Source organism: Enoplosus armatus, chromosome 3, assembly GCF_043641665.1.
Source record: "Enoplosus armatus isolate fEnoArm2 chromosome 3, fEnoArm2.hap1, whole genome shotgun sequence".
Lineage (NCBI taxonomy): Eukaryota > Metazoa > Chordata > Actinopteri > Centrarchiformes > Enoplosidae > Enoplosus > Enoplosus armatus.
The window spans coordinates 2,838,262-2,855,809 of NC_092182.1; the positions used below are offsets into that span (position 1 = coordinate 2,838,262).

The 17,548-nt window shown below is 43.9% G+C and overlaps 1 protein-coding gene across 3 annotated transcripts in view; it reads left to right on the top strand.

Annotated features, from left to right (window-relative positions):
* The window catches only part of cadpsa (Ca2+-dependent activator protein for secretion a), a 134,992-nt gene that overhangs the window by 84,228 nt on the left and 33,216 nt on the right, over positions 1 to 17,548 (top strand). Inside the window, exons 18-23 of one of the 3 annotated variants that reach the window (XM_070902006.1) lie at positions 4,466 to 4,588; positions 6,064 to 6,092; positions 8,535 to 8,691; positions 12,837 to 12,978; positions 13,427 to 13,561; positions 16,280 to 16,435. In XM_070902006.1, coding sequence (XP_070758107.1) covers positions 4,466 to 4,588; positions 6,064 to 6,092; positions 8,535 to 8,691; positions 12,837 to 12,978; positions 13,427 to 13,561; positions 16,280 to 16,435 — 742 coding nt within the window. The remainder of the gene's footprint in view (positions 1 to 4,465; positions 4,589 to 6,063; positions 6,093 to 8,534; positions 8,692 to 12,836; positions 12,979 to 13,426; positions 13,562 to 16,279; positions 16,436 to 17,548) is intronic. The other 2 variants (XM_070902007.1, XM_070902008.1) reach the window with 2 other exon arrangements.

Sequence of the window (17,548 nt, forward strand, 5' to 3'; positions counted from 1 at the left end):
TTATATTCAGTTCTCAGTCCTTGGAGTGAAATATCTTTGGGCCCAGGGTTAGACGAGCTGTCAAAGGAGAGGTCACACATTCCTATTGTGAACAAGCTTCTGTCCTTGAATGAAACCACCATCGACTGCAGATACTGATGGCGTATATTACAATCATGTTAACAGGTTTTTATGCTTTTTCAGATGTCGCACGCTGAATTTTAGGGATTTTGTGTCCTTTTTTTCTTCAAGAGTCTCCTAGATCACAAAATGCACTTAAAGAAGAAATCTTTGGCGAATGCATTGCTCTTGAATAGTCATTCTAACCTTTACCTTTATTTCTGACTCTTGCCTTCTATTGCCTCCTGCTTATACGACCTGTATTGAATGATCTCCTCTCTCTCTCACCCTCTCCCTGACACTCTCCCACCTCTGTCTACCTTCTGTCCATCCTTGCAACCTGTCCTCTTTGTTTTTGTAAATCTCTTACATAGTGGAGAAATCTCAGAAAAAACTGAAGGATCCAGGTGACGTTGTACTGTATGTCTAACCTCTGCTGTTGTGCTCGTTCCTGGCCAGAAATACACCCGGTCTACCTTAAACCATACCACCACAGACCCTGTCACAACCTTCCTGACACCTGTACATTGCTCAGCAAAGGCACAGAAACTTCACAGGTTACATGTGTCAGGACCCCCCCCCCTCCCCTTTAGTGTTTTTCACTGCTCTGAATTCTCAGAATGATAATGTGAGATAATGTGAAATATACTGTAAAAGCATAGGAACTGATGAAACATTGAAAAAACAGGAGAGCAGGAATGAGTTGGTGATTGACAAATGGAGAGATCCATTTTTCAGATAATTCCCACATTGCCAGTGAAAATCACTTCAGTTGATTAGTGCAATCTTCCAAGCAAGGTGGCATTTAAAGTATTTCAATCCAAGAAATTGCTTTCTCTTTAAGAACGGCGTAAAACAAAAGACCTTCATGTGTGTTTAAAGCCACGCGTGTAAAGTGTTTGGGATTCCAGAATATTATTCCTAATGGCAATGGTTTTTGTTTGGAGAAAAATGAAACAGTCTCAGTGGAAATCAGTGCCCATTCATCTCATATCACTGGGGGGGGGGGGCATTTTTAAATCCTGCACAAAGTGGCTTTAATGGCCCCATTTCATCATTGCATTGACATCAAAACTAAGAAGACTCTTCTACTGACTGGTAGTGTATTTGCTACTTTAAAGGTCCCTTATTACGCTCATTTCCAGCTCTATATTTTTATTCTGGGACTCCACTAGAGCAGCTTTGCATGACTCACAGTTCAAAAAAGTCCTTATGTATCTTCTCCCAGCCCTTTCTGCAGCCCCTCAGTTCCCCCCTCTGTCTGAAACAAGCTGTTCAACCTCCAAAAACCTGAAGAGTCGTCCTGAGCAGAGCGCTCCAATAACTTAAACAGACTGAGCGGGTGGATGAGCGTCCCTGTACTTGGTGGGTGGTGCTGCACCTGGATCAAATGACCTGCTGGGGGACGTGGCTGAGTGCGGTGACTGTCTAGTTGTGACATCACAACCTTAAGTCCCGACAGCTCGTTTTAAAAGGCACAGTTTCTGAATGGGCTGTGTTTCATTTCTCCGTGGACTGAGCGTTTTGATACTTTCACAGTATTTATACAGCACCTAGTGCTACTTTATGACCAAAAGACGTAGAAATATCACTTTCTACAATATGGGACCTTTAAAGGAGAAATCTAGCATGCTAAGTGTCTACTAAACAGAAGTGAGCAAACACTTCCAACATGTCAGAAATATCAGTATTAGTCATGAGATGTCAAATATCCAAGTGTTTAGTTATGATAAGCATCACGATCAAGACCTGGGATGTCTGTATATGTCTGACAAGACTGGAGTCCATTGTAGAACAAAGGGTTGTAGAAAATATAACTTTATAGAAAACAATTGTTCCTTAGTTTCCAAAACTACACTTCCAAACTCTGACATAATAGCTCCGACTTGACCAGATCCTAACAATCCCCCCTTTGAACCAGCACAGAAGTCCCATTCTGTGGAAGCTGTCAGCCATGTTAGCATGACTGAAGCTTGAGCGGGCAGGCACTCATCACCCTGCTGGGTTTTCCACAGCGTCACTGTGCCACAAGAGCTCTGCCAGTAGGTGGACTGAACACAGTCAAGACTCGGCCAATTCAACCCCTGTAAAGCACTGTGTGTGTATGTGTTCTTATCCAGCAAGATGATTGTACTGACATCAGAGTGAGACAGTATAAACCAGACCATAACAAACACACACACCCACTTTGGCGTTTTTAAGACATTTACTGTTGTTTTATTCCAACATTGTAAGCTTTTTTTCGCCACGTGCCCCATAGAACTGCTTCAACTATGTAGCACGCTGACCATCACTGAATGCTATAGAGTAGGAAGGTGCACGGGGTCATGTTCAATTCACATTTTAAAGAAACTAAGTTTATTTCAATGTCTTTATTTTTCAAAATAATAGACAGAAATTGAGAAAATGCCAATAAAAAGATAAAAAAACAGCACTTAAAGTTGCTCTTACAAACAGCATTTCTTCAGCACAGAGGACCATTCGACCAAGAATACCTTCAAAACTAATGTTTCAGAGGGTTAGTGAAGAGAGGACAATATTGGTCTCACCACAGAATTCCCTTCCAGAGGAAAAGTTGGAGTTGAGGCAGGAGGAGTCGCTGTAGTTGAGACGTGACATGATAAAAGGGCGAAGCAATTCTCCTAAGCTCGAAAGTTTACTTGTTTGCTTGCAAAGATAATGTCAATGTACAATAGTGGAGAATTATGTTATGGCCATTGGTTGTCTCACCTGTGGATCGGATCGGAGGAAATGTTTTTTTTGGGGGGGGACGGGGGGGGGGGGGGGTCAGTTTGGTTCATGGAAAGGCACAACAGGGCCCTGTTTGATGCAAATTTGTACAAAACAATCCTACCAGGACTTGGGTAACAGATAAATTCTGTTGCATCCTTGTTGGCTGCTCTGTAGGACGGTTCATGCTTTACGTAATGTGCTTCATTGGAGCCCTACCTCACGCAAAGTATGCATACAGTAATACAGTAGCCTCAGCAGTCTTTGCTACGGAGAAGACTTCAGACAGAGCTGAGAAATAAGAATTGTAGCGTATTCAAAAGCTGAATTGGTCCAAAACTGATTAATGGCAGTTAAAACGCTAGTGCTAACTTGGTTTGTGGTAAAGTACAACCGATAGCTGGGATCAAGTAACAGATACATACATTCCGAACTTACCGTGTAGTCCTACGGTACCGCACAGTTAAGACATTGAATCGTAGAAGCTCCGGGTGCCCACAGATGGCGACAATAAGTTTGTTGTCCTCCATTTTTGATTCTCTGTGATGTCAGGAGAATCTCAACGCTGATAGGCTGATGACATAGCGTAGCGTAGTCGCGTCTACTCGCGTCGTCCGGTGCAAAACTGCGTCTATTCGCGTCTTGGCATCGACTTTGTATGTAATCGCACCGTGTAGTATGAACACACCTTTATTTCCGTGGCCTCTTACCAAAATAAAGCTATGTTAAAACCAACGGTCAGTTGAACCCATGTTTAGTTAATGTCAACAGGCATCTGTCAACCAATCAGAAACAAGCAAACAAGTCAGTCCTCTTACTGAGCATACTAAAGGGCATAGTATGGAAGTCGAAATCCCATTCGGTGCAGTCCATATTTAGTCTCAATACAAGTACAGCGAAATGCAACCTCGCCACCCCAAAACAATCGAACTGTAAGCCAGGTACCTGTGGCGATAAGCGCAGCGTAACCACCGCATTACTGCATGAGTGTTCAATGTACATGCTGTTTACATCCCTCATCACGTCCGTGTTTTCTCTGGATGACGTCATCGCTGTTCGGCCGCAGTGACAGAGACGTGACTCATTCGCTACATACCACAGGCCATCACACTCCCAGCCACCCAACAGTGCTTTCAAAGGGGATAGTGTTGATAATAAAACCAGGGCTGGGTAAAACACGTGTTGCCTCAAGAAAATATAGTATACAATTGACACAATTATGAATGAAATCAGCCAACTTTAACTGAGAGGTTTCTATACTTAATGCTAGAAACACAATAAAGTATTTTGTCTAAAAATCACCCAGCCCTAATTTTGGCCAGTTGATATTTCATACTTGTATTTTTAATATAACCATGAGATTGGCCCAGTGGTTTAGGCTGAGGCTAAAGACTGGACTAAGGATCACTTTTGAGGAAAGAAGCTATATCCAAAATTTGTGAGTGACTTAATCCTTCAGCTCCAGTGTTTGGGAGTAGGCGGGATAACGTGCATGTTGTTTACTTCAAATCTAAAGACGACACTTTCATATGTCAGACCTGACACAAGTAGTAGCAAGAGCCTTTGTTTAAGAGAGACTAGATGCTGATCAGACTCCGAGCCTGCCCACACTGACCCTTGACCCTTTGTGCTCCAGAGAATGTAGGGCGGTTAGTCACCCCTGCCAAAAAACTGGAGGACACCATTCGCCTGGCCGAGCTGGTGATCGAGGTGCTTCAGCAGAATGAGGAACACCATGCTGAGGTCAGTGTTGCCGGCATACGTGCATGCATCTGTGCTCACACACACACACACACACACCTGTAGTTTCACGGCAGTATGGGCTGGCTGAAGAAGCAGTGACTGCATGTGAAAAAACCAGCAGTAAAAAAAACAGCCATCTAAGCTGCTGATATCATGAGCCTCATTACTGTCTAACCAAACTTTACTGAGATCCATCAGCTTCACCTGTGGTCATCTGAGGAACAAATCAGTCCGTCATCTTGAAATGAAGGAAATGTGCCTCTTATATAGTCAAATTGGTGTTCAGCTTCTTAAGTGACTTATTTAAGCAATTTAATGTCCACATGCATACAAATAGTAATTACCCCTAATATGAATTGTGTTCTTTCACTGCCGATTTCAATAACAACAAAGAAATGGATCGTGTACATTTTAAACCACCGAGATAATCATGCTAATTCAGAAAAAAACAAGCCGATGTCCTCCACCATGACTACCGGGTGCATTACATCACCCTCAAACCCTCTGTAGGACTTGGCTGGCAGTATATGAAATCCAAATTTTGTTTAATAGCCCCCATATGGTTTCTCGGAAACAAAAAGTAGGCGCAGATATCCTAGAACTAGTTGATTTATGCGGAATTAAACCAAAAACACATGGGCCACAACCGGTCTTGTGACATTTGTCGACCAGTTGGAGGTGACGTAGGAGGGGCGGTGAAAGGTTCTCCTCGCCAGAGCCTCATGCTGCACAAGCTACATTTTTATTTCGGTTGGAAACCTGTGTAGATCTGCCAAATTCCATTTAGGGTGGAGTATTCTGTCAGCCAGCGTGTTTTCAGGTGCTGTTCCCCAATTTGTTAAATCAGATTTATCAGTCATAGAGTTTGGCTTATGTTTGGGATATCGATTGACTTCACAAATCCTACATACTTTCCATTCAATATGTTTACCTTTGTCTCCAGTACAGTTTTTAAAATCATCAAAATACCTGCAGGGGATCTCAAGATAAATTGTTGGTTTTACTGGAGGGGGGGGGGGGGGGGGGTGGTCCTCAAAGTTTTGTGATCATTCATTCAGATTCCAAATGGTAAATATAAAGTCCCTCACCAGTGACCACATGCTACTTTGAATCATCGTACTGCGTCTAATCTGCACAGTGGGCACAAGTACGCACTCTAAAGCGGCAGGTTTGTAGCGGCAATGGAGATTTATCAATCAGGTCTGTGCTTATATCACAGCTTCTCTGTTTATCTGGCAAACACTGAGCTGAAAAGATATTGAAGGGATAAGAACACAAACATCATGAAGGCAAAAGGAGAAAAAAAAGAGATGCACTGTTTGTCTTGATGCAAAGGCCCCTTTATCTATCCAATTTTTCTGCCCCTCTGCTGTGAATGCTGTGCTATTTTACATGACTGCAACTCACATTCTTTCTGTCACTTCGTCGTTTAACCAAAACAAAATTGACTTATTCCCTCTCTGCTTTTCATTCCAATGATTTATTTGGTTTGCGGGGAAATGTTTGAACAGGGAAAAGAGGTATGTGATTGTCTTAGTGCCATACGCCCGTCTCCTACCCTACCCTTACTCTAAGTCCTGTGCATGCACTTAATGACGCGGCTGTTGTTGCCGAGGATCATTAACGTACCCCCTTCTCAACAATGACCCCGAACCGCTTTCCGCTTGTGACCACTGCTAATCAAGTGCTTGTGGCAGCGCTTGTTAGCTTCCCGGCTAACAACAGTTTTGCCTTTGACGATGAGGACCAGAGACAAGCACTTAGGCAATGTGTTTTATCTGTTTGAACCCATTTACCCCACGCTCCGAGAAAACACAGTGCAGAGTTGTGACTCTCGATGCTGAGTGTGTAACCTTTTTTGTCTCAAAGAGTGCAACTCTGTACCTTGTTTTTTTAGGAGTCTACCCCAAGTCATCCCTGAAAAAATGCTAACCTGTTTCCTGTGTTTAGCCATGTGTCTTTTATTCTACCAAGTCCAGTAAGTAAGCTTGGGGGGGGCTGCTGCTCAAATGAGGCGTGAGCACGTTGGTGACCCAGCCTAACCAGCGTTAGACTCCAAACCTGGCAAATACTGGTATCAAGTCCACTTTTGTCCTGGTCAACTCACAATGAAAACGCATTCAGTCATTTCGGTTGTCATATTTCAATGCAATTCACTTTTAACCTCCACCTTGTGTGGCGCTAATGCTGGTTACAGCTCATCCTATTTACTAGCCCCATTTAGCTCATGTAATCACCAATTTTAACATGCTGATCGCTACATTCAACTTACAGAAATGACCCACAGTTTTGTCAGAAATGTGAAAAACCATAGCACTTTTTTTCAAGACATATTCATAATCCTCTAAGACTCTTCTGTCCTGCTGTACAGTGAAGTAAAATTTAAGTTGAGTTTCATAAAGGGCATCTCCAAGAGAAATGGACAGGAAAGTGATAGCTGCCTCAACAAAGATGGCAACCGGACGAGTAAGCAGCATGGGCGTATTATGGGTTCTGTATAAGATGGTGCCCCATTCATGCCACTAAAAGAAAAAAAAACATATTTGTCAGGCTTCTATAGTCTTGATCCACAATACATAAGCAGGCTGACTACCCACACACGTAGATGACATGGAAATAAATTGTTGATGTCGAATGAAACCTTGGCTCTCGGTAGCTTTTGAATATATGTAGGACCTAATGGTGGAAGTAATAATAACTCAAAGAGGACATGCATTTCCACACAAAAGTCCAAGTTTACATGATAGTCGCATGAAACCTGTGAATAACATCTGTGTCTGTTCAATGACATTTTTGGGGGGGTTAACGAATGGAGATGCGACTTATGAAACAAGTTCAAATTCTAAATCTTTGTCCACTGCTAGGAATTGGTTTGTGGTGATGAAGGAGGGTGTTGAAAGAAGAGCACCTTCTAGACGGGGTTTTTAAGAGACTTGGTAAGGTTTAAGAAACATCCTGATGCATTTTTTAAAAAAAAGTTTTACTTCTATTTACTTTTGGTTTATTTCTGCGACTTGAATATCAACATTTTTGCAAAAATCTCAAATGTAAAAGGGGTGATTACATGAGTGGCACTAACTGGATGCACGTCCTTGCCAACTATCCCACCCCAACTATCCAATGCTAAGAGCTCCCATGGCAAGTGCATGCCCCCCACCCCCCACGTCCCCCCCCCACACACACACACACACCACACAACACTACCACCGCCACTACCACTACCACCACCACCACCTAGTAAGCCCATGGGTACATTCACATTACAGTGTTGACAGCTTGATGTGAATGAGCAAACACCATGGATCCTCAGGGGCCCCTCTTACGAGGCCTGGCAAGAGTGGGGGGTGCATGGAGGAGAGCAAGTGTTTTTGATGTGCATGAGAGTAGCCCAGTCCCCAACAGACACTCCACTGCGCCTATTTTATGGGGAGATATGAGCGCAGTGCAGCTCGCGAGCTTCTTTCTTCTGATTGACTCACTTAAGGAGCTGTGGGTGAGTGTTTAAGTAGCTCCCTGCCATGCCTGTCAAGGAGCTGCTGCTGTTTCCTCTGTGGGCCAACAGAAAAGCGCGTGCTTTTTTTTTTTTCCCCGTGCCCAAGCGCTGCTTTTTTTTTTTTTTTTTTTCCTGCTTCGAGTTGTGAAGAACCCCTCCCCGGAGATCACGTAGTGAAGCCGCTGAGGCAACAACTTCATTTCATATGGTGAAAAGTGAGAGAGCGATGGCCAAGAGCCTTTCCCACAGATCAGTGGAGTTACATTGCGTCTTCAGCCCTTCATGGTAAATGTCATTTAAACCGTTAACTGTGAAATTCTTAAAGACCCTGCCCACTGGGGACCACTCATGTGTACCCTTTCTTCTTCTAATTTGTCTCCTGTCTTTCACTCTCAACCTCTTGATTTTCTCCCGTTCCCTGTACTCTGTCCCCCTTCCTTCTCTGCCCCTCCTCTACTCTCATCTGAAGGCCTTCGCGTGGTGGTCCGACCTGATGGTGGAGCATGCCGAGACCTTCCTGTGTCTCTACTCGGCCGACATGGACGCGGCTCTTGAGGTTCAGCCGCCCGACAGCTGGGACAGTTTCCCCCTCTTCCAACTGCTCAATGACTTCCTGAGAATGGACTGTGAGTGGGGGAGCCATTCAAAGAGAGCATGTTCAACAGTCGGCACGGGGTCTGAAGTAGAAGTAGAACGTGCCTTGCAGTTGGTCCAGCAGGCCCTGTAGAGGCTTGATCGGTGGAGAGGTGATCAACCCTCTACAGGGACGTAGGCCTGATGAAGGGTAACACGGAATGAAAGTCAGATTATCCACTTGCCCGGGTTAACACGCGACGTGATCTCATCGTGCACATCGTAATAAATAAAACGCATGCGTTAGACAAGCTGAGATATATGTCCCTTTTACATCAGTAAAAAAGCTGCAAACGCACGGAGTGTGTTTCGTGTGACAGCTCAGACGCTGATTGATCTGACAGCAACTCATGAGGACTCTGTCTCCTGACAGCGGGGATTCAGGACAAGCAGGGCGTTTTTAACCAAAGTCGAAACGTTTCACCTCGTGCGGATGCGTCTTCGCCGCGGCTTGCACTGCCTTGTCCGGATTAGCGTGGTGGCATCCGGTGGCATCTTTCCGTTGACTCGCAACTTGCAGTCGTGCTGATGAAATTACACCTTTATGCGTTCATTTCTTTTTAAAAACAAGTATTATATTAACTGCTTGGCAATATCGCATTTATTTTTAGCTCAAAATTCTGAAACTTTACTGAATACATTAGTATTCATTAGGGTTCTCTGAGATGAATGGCTGTGCACTTGCACTCTTTGTTGGTAGTGATTTTCTGCAGAGTTAACATCAGCTATCTGTTCCGTGTCAGCAGCCAAGAACTGTTTGGCACGCTCCCCATCCACTGCATGTCCAAACAGGGCTTTAAGTCGCCAAAGTATCTTCCCATCTATCCTACTTTTTGAAACCAAAACATCATCATCATCATCATCATCATCCAATCCTGCTTTGCCAATTCTGGAAAACTTCCAAAACACTGCCTGCATGATTGGTGAGAGTTTTTTTGTTTTTATGATGTGATTGGCTGTTAGTTTTAGTGCGCGTGCCCTTTCAACAGTGCATTGAAGTTTTCTCATTTCCTCATCAAGGGACTGTTTCTATCGTGTTTATTATCACCCATCGCGGCAAATCAAGACAATTTCTAATGACGTTTTTCAGCTGCTGTTGCCTGCCCACTCCCTGCAACATTAATGTCTCTGGAATCATCCCTGTCAGTGTGAGACGTCTACCTTTGGCCTGGAGCGGTTTACATACTGAACAGTGTGTGTGTGTGTGTGTGTGTGGACAGGGGCCAGGCGTGTCTGACTGAAGATAATAGTCAGGTCTTGACGCTGGTTGCTGCAGGCCAGCCATCTCTCTAATGAACTGCATGCACTTGCCTGCAGGAACACTGCGGAGCTATCCGTGGTCCTGTAAAGGAAACACTTCACCGTTCACAATGCAGACGCAATCTGCGGGGCGCTAATTGTCCCTGGGGAATGCTTCCCCTTTTCAGCTCGTCAGTCGGGAGTCAAGGAGAAGGCCGAGCACGGTCCACTCATTCAGCCGAACAGAGATGACTGCAAATAGCTCGTTATGCTCACTTGTTAGTGTCATCAAATTGGCCACCTTCTCATTTGCTACATATTGCCAATTGTGTGAAAAATGGCAATTGAAGTGCATAGCAGTGGACGTAGCTACACCAGCCAGCAGTTAACAGGGGGAAGGAAATTGGCAATAATACAGAGCCTATATTAAACAGCCCTTCTGTTCCACAAATTGAGTTTATAATTCATCCAGCTGGGATCTTTGATGCAAGATAAGGACAACAAACCCTTTTCTGTCAGAGAAAAGTGTCTGTGGCATCTTCAGTCTATAAGTTCTTTTACTGAAAAACAACCGCACAGAACTTCCCCACGTGTAATGGCATATCTCTTGTAGCTTGCATTGAGACATTTTTTTTTTTTTTTTACCAGTTTGTAAAGAAAATAATATATTATATTAGCCAGCGTGGCTTGTTAAGATGGTGACTGTTTGCAGTGTGCAACTGTATAAAAAAAAATAAGATAGAAAACAGAAAATTAGATTGACAGAATTAATATGAATTAAAAGTACATTAATGTGTATATTAGTCAAAATAAAAGGTTCCACATTGTCCCTGGCAAGATTCAGGCTCCTTTCGAGACGCAGTCTGGCAAGTTTTTGTTGCACTTCCTTAAAGTTCCGGGACTTTTAAGTCAAGTCAGAGCAGCCGAGGCCGAGACATCCTTGACCTTTAGTCACTAGTAGTACGGGTCTTCAAAACCACTGGATCCTACTTCCCATAATGCACCGGTGGCATCTTTTTTTGTCAAACGCTCACTTCTAGGAAAACGCCGCACGTCTTTAAAACTCTCCACCCCTCCTTTCGTCGGGCCGGCTCTCTGTTTAGAAATGTGCAGTCTCTAAGCCTGGCCCAAGGATATCACCTCAGACTCCACAAAGCCCCTCCAGAGCCACAGAAGACATACATACAATATGTATGTGTAAAATCAGTAATCGGAACTCCCTGGTTGAGTTCACCTTTAATCTTGCAATAAATGCAAGGACACTGTGTAAATACAAACAATGTGCCAACCTGCCTTTTCTGAACGTCTATCCCCAAACAAAGCATCAGCCCACAGTGTGAGTATGTAGCGCAGTAACATGGGAGGAGCACATCACACACAACAAACCATCTTTCCCTACTAACATAAGACCCAGCAGAGCCCCCGCTGCCCACACAGTGTGACAAGCGCGCGCTTTAGCAGAGCGTATCATCATGGGGACGTCTTTTCCACAGAAGGTCATCTGCTCTGTCGCCCCCCACGGCAGCGCACTTATGTAGCAGTAAATAGCCTTAGCACTAGACAGGCGCCAAAGTTGGGCTGCCATTCGAGGAGTTAATGAGGTCTAATGCAGCGGTGGCTGGGCCACGGCGAGCCCTGCGAACACACTCCTGGACACGACACATCCAAGTGGACAGCAGCCGCTCAAGTGGCTAATTGGGAGAGTGGCAATCAGGGAGCACAACAAACATTGCACCTACTGTGTATCATCGACCTTGACTCCGATGCCAACACGCACAAACACAAACACACACATGCTCAGAGGGGGAGAGAAAAACAAAGAGAGAGAGAGGGAGAGGAAAAGCAGACGCACTGCATGGAGCCGTGAGGCATCACATTAGCACACACTGGCCTCCATTTTATCTCCTGTGGTCTTTGTCAGTGTTGTCTTTTTACCAGTTGGGAGCCGGCGGAGACTGGGGGGGAATGTGTTTGACGGGTCGGATTTAGAAATACCAGAGATTCTAACCTTTTCTTTTTTTCTTTTAAATGAAAGATTGAAAACTGGATGTGCTGTGTCATACCTGCTAATGAAGAACCAGCGTTCGCCACAAACACCGGCCTCTCCTGTCATTGTTCATTATCACCATCTCGGACGGGGTTTTTGCTGTTATTTGCCTCGCTGCCCTTCGGGTTATTTCCCGCAAACCCGGGCGTGCGCGCGATTCCGTAAGTGCGCTAAAAGCTGCTTCGGCTCACAGCATAAAGCACGAGTGAAATGCGAGCTGTTGTGCTGCCTGCGCCGACATCTGTAGCGATTGTAAGTAGAGTATCTGTTCGGCCAGATGCACGTGAGGCAGGCGGCGGAGAAACTTTGCTTGAAACACCTCCTGTGTAGACAGACCTTTACCCTCTGTGTCCACAATGCTGCACAGGGAGAAACCCTGCGGCTGAAAATGAAAACTTAAAGGTTCCTCAAGTGGCTCTTTGCAGCTGTTTTCCTATGAGGGACTCGCCGTTTTTGTTTATCTCGTGCTCATCCTCAGGTGACGCGGCACACATTCCCCTCCCCGTCAGTGGTTTCCGCAATATTCCACCAATCAACAGGTGGCGGTAACACGCCAAGATATGCTGCAGTGCACCAACAAAGGCAGGGAGAAGAAGACTACTGGCTAGCAAACATGGATATAAACAATGCAGGACTTAAAATACTTTTTTTTTTTTTTTTTTAAATCAGCTTTATGAGGAAAGAAATGCATTCAGCACAATGACAAGGAAACACACACAGGGCACCTTTAACTCAAACTAGAAAGCTTTAAAAACACAAGTGTTGTGACACCACAGTAACTCTGCATTTCTTGCTATGTGCTTAGGTTTGCTTTCCCACGTCTTATTCCTTCCTTCCCATGCCCTCCCTCAGATAACCTGTGCAATGGGAAGTTCCATAAACACCTGCAGGACCTGTATGCCCCCCTGGTGGTGCGATATGTGGACCTGATGGAGTCCTCCATTGCCCAGTCCATCCACAGGGGCTTTGAAAGGGAATCCTGGGAACCTGTCAAGTAAGGGTGCCTTCATTTCACTTGACCTTTACCCGTCTTCTTCACCCGTACCAGGGATGTGTTTCGATTTGCAGACCTGTGGCCCAGGTTTAGCCTCCGGTTTTGACCCCTCACTGGCCGCTTTATTAAGTACACCTACTCTGTGTCGCCTTGAGGGACATTGTGTTCGTCGACACCACGCCCAAAGGTCTACTCATTTCTCCTTTTCTGCTAGTGTTTTTATTTATTTATTTATTTTTGATGCTATATGTGAATATACAGAATAAGTAAATAATATGCAATTGGGACTCTCTCATGGTTGGATTTCAAATACTGCTGTGAGCTGAGATAACGTTTTGGATGCTAACATGTGTACAAAACCAATCAAGCGCATCGTGTCTTTTTGTTGCGTCCACTTTGACGAGGACTCTCTGTTTCCTGTCTCCTGTTATTCTGCTTCCCTCCTCAGGAGTATAAAAAGCACCCTGCCCAGTGTCAACGTCCAAATGCCCAAAGTACCGAATCTAGCAGGGCCAAGTGTTAACCTCCCACAAATGCCAAGCTTTTCTCCACCCAACTGGATGGCAGCTAGCTATGACTCAGAGTGTGTATCTGCCTTGCACAGCCTGAGACATGCGCACATGCCCTTGGCATGAACGTGGCATCTCAAAGCAGCAGGATTACCGTACAACATTTATATTTCTTTTTATTAAAAGAACAACATGCAATACTTCCATCGTAGAACGCTGTAAAATTGCTCATTGTGTCAAAATACGATCGTCAGGGTGTTTGTACTCTAAATCACTATTTCAGCCTGTTTGAGATATTAGTTTGAATTATTTCAGCAGGATTTATTAAAAAAAAAAAACACACCTTTTTTTTCTTTAGCTGCATAAGCAGTTCACATTATTTATTAGTTTGAACGACGTATAACAGCCTCTGATTTTAGTAAGCGTTCTCTATTAATATGTATGCAACACTTGACACTTTGGAAACTTAAGCGAAACGTTGTCTGCACCAGCAACGGGGATCGAAGGTGTAAAAGCTCCTTCCAGCATCCCACAGAGTGCGACGCTGTCACCGCAGCACATCCATCCCTATTCCCTCGTCTGGAATCTTGTTGGATACACATTCAAAAATACCAGCCCTGAAGTTTTCATTGTAAAAAAAAAAAAAAAAAAAAAGGAAAATGATGAGAGCTGCAGTTAAGCCTCGACTTTTATATTTAGCAATTAATTCACTCTCCAAAGAAAGGATGCCAACAGAGATGGTAGACTTGTTTCGTTTGCGCTTTCCGAGATCACAAGAGCTGTGAGGAAAGCCATGGCTATCCGAAAGGACCCGCCGAAGGCAGGTTTAGAATTCACACAGCTGTGGTAGTCTGTTGCCGATGTTGAGGGTTTCATACAGGCCCAAAGCCACGTTCATGTCAAACGTCACGGCATGGTGTGTGTGGATGGATGCGAAAGGCGGCGACTTGGAAATGGATTCCCAACATTTTTACCCCCCACATACTGTATGTATTTTCATATGGACTGGAAAGATGCAAAAATCATAGCAAGGAGACAGAATATACAAACATCAGAAAATCTTACATATTATTAACACTGAGGACATACAGTATGTTCTGCATGCTGCTTTCATGGACAAGAAGTGTTCCTTAGAGAAATGACCAACTAGCAAGTGTGTGGTCTTACTATTTCATCATTTCTAGACACATATCCGTCCTTATTTCATATTTATTCAAGTTCATATTGCTTTTACTACTTGTTAATACACTTAATTTGTAACATACATGCCGTGACAACATCTGCTGATTAGCACCTAAACATAAAAGTGCAGTTGAGGCTGATGGGAATGTCATTAGTTTCTAAGATATCTGGTCATAAACCAAAGTATCTTGAATCTTTCATCAGATGATGGCATGATTTTTAATTATGTAACTACTTCTATATTACTTATGATAACTTTAATTTCAAAGACCAGCTGCCTCGTTGCTGTTGTCAATACTGGTAAATCAATTTAGATCTGCCAACAAAAACTGTATTAGGTGTGTGGTTACCAGAAATCAATCCACACCTGTCAGCCAATGGGAATCGAGAATTCTCAGTGGCCGTGGTGAAACTGTCCATACACACCGCGTGATGTGACAGAGGTCAAAAACATCGCCAAGTCTAAATTGTTGTAGTCTCCAAAGCCACATTTCCACCGAAACTAAAAGTATTTACACACAAAAATACAGAAACATGACCTCAGTGGTAGATAATGTCCTGGTTATGAACTTGCATCTTTTCATTTCTTTCCATTCCAAAGCACCCCCCCTCCTCCCCACCAAGATACCTGATGTTGTAGCTCCCTGGCCCTGGCTTCTCCCTACTAGATGGTTGAGGAGGAGGCCCCCTCGTGTCTGAATCCCTGCGTTGTGGTTCAGTCTGCTGGGACTGGGTGGAGTTTAGAGCTGTTGAAGAAAGTAAGAAATAATGTTGCCAGCGGTGACAAGGTACCAGCAGGTTGATCCTGGTCCTAGCAGTCCTCCGCCCTACCCAAACGTGCCCCCCGCCCCCACCCTTTCGACATTAACCCATAAGAACCCAGACCCATTTCCCCTTAAAGGAAAATTATGGGGAGTACACCACAGACCAAGTGGACCACACTGAAGACATTTCTGATGGGGCTTTTTTTTATACTACCTCTTAATGCCAAAGATCTGTGATGGTACATATACGTTACATTGGGCGTTTATGGTAAATTGACTTGTTTTATTGTTTTATTATATTATTTATTTGAAGTGTGTGTTACACTGGTGTCACCATGGGTTCTTATGGGTTAACAAACTGAGGGTTCCCACACATCCTGAAAACCCTGCTGTTTCGATGCAGCAAAACGTCTTGCAGCAAATGACCTGATGGCACAAGCAGTAAACGTGTCCTGGAAATAAGTTACTTGGATTTTTATGTGCAGATAAGAAAGTTGTGCCCTTGACTGGTATGCCTCTTGGATTTGAAAATACCCTTAAAAGGAGTGGGAACCCTGAATCCATGCAGTAAAGGATAAGGCTCGACATGAGTCATTTGCCTTCCCTCTTGTTTCTGTTCTATGCTAGTGCTGTTTTCCAATGCAAGACCATCGCTTTTGCTTTTATGAGAGCGGGTTATTATCTACCATCTCAGTAGGTTAAATTGATAATACATGAGACAATCTAACAGAAACTCTTCATAACCAGTGGTTTGAGCATTTCATTGACAACCAACATCGTTTTCCCTTTTTTTTCCAAAGCTCTTGTCTTTAAAAATGCTTTAAATTCTGACCTGTGGCCCTGCAGTAATGGCTCGGGGACGTCAGAGGATCTCTTCTGGAAGCTGGACGCTCTGCAGACCTTCATCAGAGACCTCCACTGGCCGGAGGAGGAGTTTAGCAAGCACCTGGAGACCCGGCTGAAGCTGATGTCCAGCGACATGATCGAATCCTGTGTGAAACGGTAAGATACCGCTCCAACGTATGGCACATGGCTCTGACTGCGAGCCGTATAGCATTTGTTCAAATGCCCTAAAATGTGTGCTCTTGACAAAGACCTCCACTGACCGTGTTGTCCATCGGGAACAAAAGAGGAAGTAGCATCATGTTGTTACAGAGCCACAAAACCTCGTGGTGAGGAGGGTCAGCATGGACGGATGAATCCACAAAGCGCGTGACTATTGACAGTCGACGTTGGTTTCTTCCATGAGCATGATCTTTCCTAGAGCTAGACCGATAAATCAACCCAGCAGATACAGTGGCCAATATGGTACCAAGAAACTGCAGGTCAGAAATGTCAAAGATACGTTTGAGGTACTTAGAAACCCTGTCCCCATTACTGCACGCAGCTTGTCCACCAGATAGCACTGTTCATTCCAAGTTTATTTTTACACTCAGTCCGTATCGTGGTTACAATTTTAAATAACCAAATTTAAAGGATTTTTTTTAATAAATATTACTTATTACTTATGTAAAAAAGGGAATATCTGCTGATGTATCATTATCGGACTTTCTAAACTCTCTCAATGACCATGTTGGTATCAGCCTCAGCCTCGCGTTGTTCTGCAAGGCGATGACAAGTGACCAATTTTGATTTTTTTTTTAGTTTGGATGACTTAAAGTCTCTAAGTTGCCAGGGCCACAGCCTGTGGTGGAAGAAATACTGCGATCTTTAAGTAAGCGTACCAACACAACAATCTGAAAACACTCCATTACGAGTGAAAGTTCGGAATTCAAAATCCTACTTAAGTTATAGTACGGTATCATCAGCAAAAAAGTGAGTATCAAAAGTAAAAGTACTGTACTGCAACTAGACACCGCTTAAAAAAATGTAACGTAACTAAAGCTGTCAAATTAATGTAGCGCAGTAAGCACAACATCTCCCTCTGAAACGTAGTGAAGTTGAAGTAGTATAAAATGGAAATACTCATGTAAAGTACATATACCTCAAAATTGTATCAAAGTACAGTACTTGAGGGAATGCACATAGTCACTCTCCACCGCTGGCCATAGCTACCATTGATGACGCTGAGGTCTGTACATTTTTTTTTTTCTTCAAAATTTAGTCTTTTAACAG